Source organism: Bos indicus x Bos taurus, chromosome X, assembly GCF_003369695.1.
Source record: "Bos indicus x Bos taurus breed Angus x Brahman F1 hybrid chromosome X, Bos_hybrid_MaternalHap_v2.0, whole genome shotgun sequence".
Taxonomy (NCBI): domain Eukaryota; kingdom Metazoa; phylum Chordata; class Mammalia; order Artiodactyla; family Bovidae; genus Bos; species Bos indicus x Bos taurus.
Genome location: NC_040105.1, coordinates 61,122,692 through 61,128,691, shown reverse-complemented (window position 1 = coordinate 61,128,691; position 6,000 = coordinate 61,122,692). Strand labels below are relative to the sequence as shown.

The following is a 6,000-nucleotide window of genomic DNA, read 5'->3' as shown; positions in this document are numbered from 1 at the left end:
AGGTCTGTTTAGTCAAAGCTATGATTTTTCCAGTAGTCACGTACAGATGTGAGAGTTGGACCATAAAGAAGGCTGAGCGCCAAAGAATTGCTGCTTTTGAATTGTGGTGCGGGAGAAGACTCTTGAGAGTCCCTTGGGTTGAAAGGAGATAACACCAATCAATCTTAAAGGAAATCAACCCTGAATATTCATTGGAAGGGCTGAAGCTGAAACTCTAATACTTTGGCCACCTGATGTGAAGACCTGACTCATTGGAAAAGATCTGGATGCTGGTAAAGACTGAAGGCAAAGAAGAAGGGGGCAGCAGAAGATGAGATGGTTAGATAGCATTCAATGGGCATGAATTTGCACAAACTCCAGGAGAAAATGAAAGGCAAGAGAGTCTGACGTGCTTCAGTCCATGGTGTCACAAGGAGTCATACACGGCTCCTGCAACTGAACAACAACATTCACAATGCCATGAGGGACCTCAAATAGAGACACAGAAAAGATTATCAGTACTAGGAAAAGAGAATATTGGAAAGGTACTTCTTTTTATTTCTTGCCCATTGTGAGCCAGACATTTCACATCCATTAGTTCTTATTTTAGTTGTCATAACAAACCATTGAAGGAAGTTTTATTTTATTAACAGCTGAGGAAACTGTTAATCAGACAATGATGTAGGAAATAATACAACAGAGGTTTCAGTTAAGAAAAGTATACTTCTAAAATTTGAGCTCTTGGCTAAATTTATGAAGGGTAAATAGAGCTGGTGGGCAAGGCAAGTATTAATTAAACTTCAGGATGGGGAACACATGTATACCTGTGGTGGATTCATTTTGATATTTGGCAAAACTAATACAATTATGTAAAGTTTAGAAAGAAAATAAAATTTAAAAAAAAAAAAGAAGAAGGAACTGACTGGGCCAAGGTCACATGCCAGAAAATGGTGGAGTTGCTCTTCTTCATCACTTACCACCAGGAGGCAGTATAAAAGCTGGGAGTTACACAGTCATACTTTGAATTCTGTTGCCAACATGCACTATTTAATATTGTTGGATGAATCACTATTTTGTTGAGCCTAATTTCCCCCATCCATTAAAAAATATTTTAAAGGTGAAATCAAGTTATCATAACTTGATTTAACCATTAAAATGTGGGCTCAATGAGAAAGAATTAGGGAAATATCTAGTATAGTCCTGGCACATAGGAGCTTCTCAACAAAAGGTGACTGGCAGTAGCTTTTGGTGGTGGCAAAGGGACCAAGGGAGCTTCAGCCTTCAGATCTAGAGTGTTTCTGTTCACTCCTTATGTTGCCCAGAGTGAAGAAGGACCCTGACATGAGGGTCTGAGATAAGCTAAAAGCAGGTCAGAAGCACTGCCAAATTACCAGGATTGTGTCTTGATCAGGAAAAGTGATGGCCTTCCCCCCTTCCCTCCTAGCAATTGGCCTTTCAGCCAGGCAAAGCCACTTTAGACTTAATAGGTTGGCTAGGCCTCTACTGCCTCATGTAAAGGTCAAATGAAATAACTCTCACCATTACTTCCATTACCGTTATCGCCATGAACCAGGTTGGTGTCTATGTGAGTTCTGGGCCCATAAGCACTTACTCATTGAAAACCAGGTCAGGGGCAAAGTAGAGCATCCTGGAGTTGACATTGGTGAAGGACCGCCAGCCCATGGCAAACACCATAAGCCCCATCCAGGAGTACTGAATGACTGCCATCTGGTCGTCCACGTGCAAGTTGCGAAAGCCTGGAGATAGGACACAGGCAATGGTCAGACTGAGCACTGATGGTCTAAGTGAAATCTGGGACTCTGCTGGACTGAGAATTTCTGGTACTCAGGCTGCCCCTGAGAAGACTCAGGGACCATCAATGATGGGGAGTAAGAGGAGAACAAAGTATATGGTGGAGATAATTATTTGTGCTCCCTAATTCATCAAGCTGCTCAAAAGAGATGGTAACGGAGGCAAAAAGTGCACTGCCCATTGAAAGAGGATAATAATCTAACACTGACTGCTTACAATGAATTAACTTTTTTATAAGTATATTACTTATATTAATTCACTTAATACTCAACAACAATCCAATAAAGTGTATAATATCGTGCCCAGTCTATGAATCAGTAGAAGTGAGTCGCAGAAAAGTTAAGAATTTTTCCAAGATCGTAAGGCTACTACCTGGCAGATCAAGTTCCAAAGCCGGTCTTATTCCAAAGCCCATGCTCCTGATCTTCAGAAAGGCTCACTGCCTTTCTGAAGATGGAGTGTAATAATCATTTTTCTCACATGAACAGCATTTTTCATTTTACAAAGCTCTTTTCTAGCTATAATCTTGTTTGTACCCTCTAACAACCCTGGAAAAGGGATACTATTACATATCAGCATATGGTGAAATGCCTTTGACATCCATGTCTTCTTCACCTTCAGGCTACATCTCTTTTCTCCAATCCTTTCCTGCCTCCCACTTCCTCTCCATTATTTTCTATTCAACAAGTACCTGGCACTTCTAGTTTCCTACGCTACTGCCATTCCTGCCAACTGCCATTATGTACACACAAACAGGCTCTTTATGACCTACCTTCTTAGACTAACTTCTTATCATTTATCTTCTCATAATTTAGGTTCTAGCTCTTCTGCTGCTGCTGCTGCTGCTAAGTCGCTTCAGTCGTGTCTGACTCTGTGCGACCCCATAGATGGCAGCCCATCAGGCTCCCCCATCCCTGGGATTCTCAAGGCAAGAACACTGGAGTGGGTTGCCATTTCCTTCTCCAATGCATGAAAGTGAAGAGTGAAAGTGAAGTCACTCAGTCGTGTCCGACTCTTAGTGACCCCATGGACTGCAGCCTACCAGGCTCCTCCGTCCATGGGATTTTCCAGGCAAGAGTACTGGAGTGGGGTGCCATTGCCTTCTCCGCTAGCTATTCTGAAAAACCCACAATTTGCTGAACACATATAACATATTTCATGCCTCTAAATCTCTGCTATCTCTGCACAGGCAGTTGTCTTTCCCTAGAATGTATTCTTCCCTTCCCAGACTTTCCATCTGATAAATGCCTGCTCATCTTTCAAGTATTCACTGGAAAGCTACCTTCTCTGTGAAGCCTCTTCCAACACATCCAAGCAGAAGACCTATTGATTCTTTTTTTACCATCTTAATGAATCTTAAGTAGTTCCATCTAATTATAGCACTCATTACACTGGACTGGAATTTATTTATGCACGTATCCGTCTACTCCACAAGACTTAGAGCTTCTCGAAGACAGGGACCATCCCCTTTTTTCATTTTTTCCTCCCTAGTATATAATATAGCTCAGGTATTTGAGTAGGAGTTTGAGAAATATTAATTAAATGGATTAAGGATTCTCATTTTTTTCATTTTATAAAATGAGAATTAGATGATCTTCAAACTGCCTCCCTTAAACTCAGAGAACAGAGGTTCCCAAATTCTGCATCCACAAATAGTACATAGGTAGAACAGATATGGCTCTGCTCCCCCAGAGGTTTCCAAATAGTTGGATACTTAGAGTATCACCTCAGAGCTTATCCCTTAACAGTGCCCCATTTATCTTCTCCCTAGCAGATCCAGAATTATCTAAAATTTTGTTTTGCTGTACCTCATTAGGAATGGTTATATGAATTTAGATAATGCTTCTAACTTTCCTGATGATGACCTCATTTAGCTCTCACAATTACCCTGGAGTATAGGCAATATGACACTTATTTTGCCAATGAGGAAACTGAGGGCCAGAGAAGTCACAGCTGAAAACTACCAAGGTCACAAGGTTTTATTAGCCATAGGGTCAGGTCTGAAATCTAAGCTATTTAGATACATTGTTCTGTTTGGTTGGTCCTTGCCACACACACACTCTATTTCCCTTTTTTGTTTGCTTTAGGTCCCAAGTCTACCAGACATCAGGGATGCCAGAGTTCCTCACATCACCACCCTTGACTGCAATCTTACCTCCCAGGCATGTGCCTCCCACCTTCACTGGTAATGATATGCTAACAGACTAGTTGCAGCTTCAGACACCAGAGTATTTCCTGCCTGAAGCCCTTCTGTAGAACAGAATGTCTTTGATGGACTCTTTCCAGTAGGAGACAAAAAGCAAGGGTCAAGTACATAACATCCAAGAATCTCTTTGGGAGGGGTCCAGGAGTTTGAACCTTGAACCTCTGGGGTGGGTGACAGTGGGAATCAATGAAACCCTTGGATGGTGATGGTGTGAATATGAGGGTTCATGGAGGTATGAGGATTAAACTGTACTAGTAAGGAAGTCATCAATACTAATGATTTTTTCCCTCACTGAGATGTCAGAGAACTAACATAGGAGAAAAAGGGGATAGCTTAGTTTGGCTTAATACTAGTTAATGATCCTTAGTGAGAGCTGCTTAGAACTCAGACCTAATTACTATGTACACATCAGCAACATACCGGGCTAAGTTTCCTATAGGGCTAATCTCATTATAATACCTAACTCTGTTCTCCAATATCCAGCCTTTGAAAAGGCCTGCTCAGATAGTATGGCTGTCAAGGCATGATTTGAGGAAACACTAACTTCAGCCTACAGGTTTCCTTCAACATACATTCACTCAACTCCTATTTGGCAGTGCATCAGGCTGTTTTGGGAAAACAGAGAGAAGTCATTTTCAAGTTTTGAAACACACCAAACAGGTTAGGGAGCAGAGACAGTTTCTTGGAGACTCTGTTTTCTCAGCAGAATCCAATCAACATCACTTCTTAGCAATCTTGAGCAGAAACCTCTGGAAGAACATGTCTAAAGAAAGGTCAATTAGGAAACCTTTGCTGCTTTAGTGCACCTGACAGCCAAGGTTTTCAAAGAAGACAATTCATCTTTGGGACCTATGAATGAACTTCTAGGCAAAGTTAGCAGCAGTTTAAAATGATTTTAGTGGTTTAGTTCCCAAGCTTTGTAATAATGACCCACTATTTACAGAGACTATTCTATGTTCCAGCTATTGTACTCTTTATACATAATTTCTATGTTGATAACAATCTGCAAGGTAGCAACTGCTCTACCATCTCTTCAAACAAGGAAACAGAAGCATGTGCAGACACGGGATTTGCTCAAAGTCACGCTAGTGTATAGCTAAGATGCCAAGCCAGATACATCTGATTATAAATATACTGTGTACATACAATCTACTCACACTCTCTCAATAGTTATCATTTATTAATGTGCTGGTGCAAAACAAGGCAATTTACATGTACTATCACTATCAATGAATACTTCACAACAACATTTATGTGAGTAGGTACCAGCACTGTTGCTGCTGCTGCTAAGTCGCATCAGTCGTGTTTGACTCTGTGCGACCCTATAGACGGAAGCCCACCAGGCTCCTCTGTCCCTGGGATTCTCCAGGCAAGAACACTGGAGCGGGTTGCCATTTCCTTCTCCAATGCATGAAAGTGAAAAATGAAAGTGAAGTCGCCCAGTCATGTCTGAGTCTTAGCAACCCCATGGACTGTAGCCTACTAGGCTCCTCCATCCATGGGATTTCCCAGGCAAGAGTACTGGAGTGGGGTGCCATTGCCTTCTCCAAGGTACCAGCACAGTGCCTCTCAAAGGACAAGAGCTCAATCTGTTCAATGAGCAAATAACTTGAATTAGTAGGTGATTATTGATAACACAAATAACAGTTCTAATGAATATGGTACTTGGCTTTCTTTTGAGGCTATTCTTTTAAATGACTCAGGATGAGAGATTATTTCCTTGGACAAGCTGGATGGTAAACAGATATTAACTTGCAGACTTATTAATGTAAGGAAACAGTTTCTCATCCTGGAGGTTGGGCTGAGGAAATCCAGTGACTCCAAGTTGCACAAATTCTATCATAATGATTTGCACTAGGTTATTGCTAAGACTGGAAATCCAAGGATGTGAGCTCAAGCTATGGTTGTATTTGTTAAGTCACCAAATTGAACCAGTTAATTTACTACTCTGAATCTTGTCATATGAAATGGGAGTAAAAGCCCCTATGGTTCATAGAACTGCT

The 6,000-nt window shown here is 41.3% G+C and overlaps 1 protein-coding gene across 1 annotated transcript in view; it reads right to left on the bottom strand.

The window, feature by feature from the left end:
• Nucleotides 1-6,000, bottom strand: part of AR (androgen receptor) — a 217,739-nt gene that overhangs the window by 12,866 nt on the left and 198,873 nt on the right. The window contains exon 5 of the mRNA XM_027533135.1: nucleotides 1,592-1,736. Coding sequence (XP_027388936.1) covers nucleotides 1,592-1,736 — 145 coding nt within the window. The remainder of the gene's footprint in view (nucleotides 1-1,591; nucleotides 1,737-6,000) is intronic.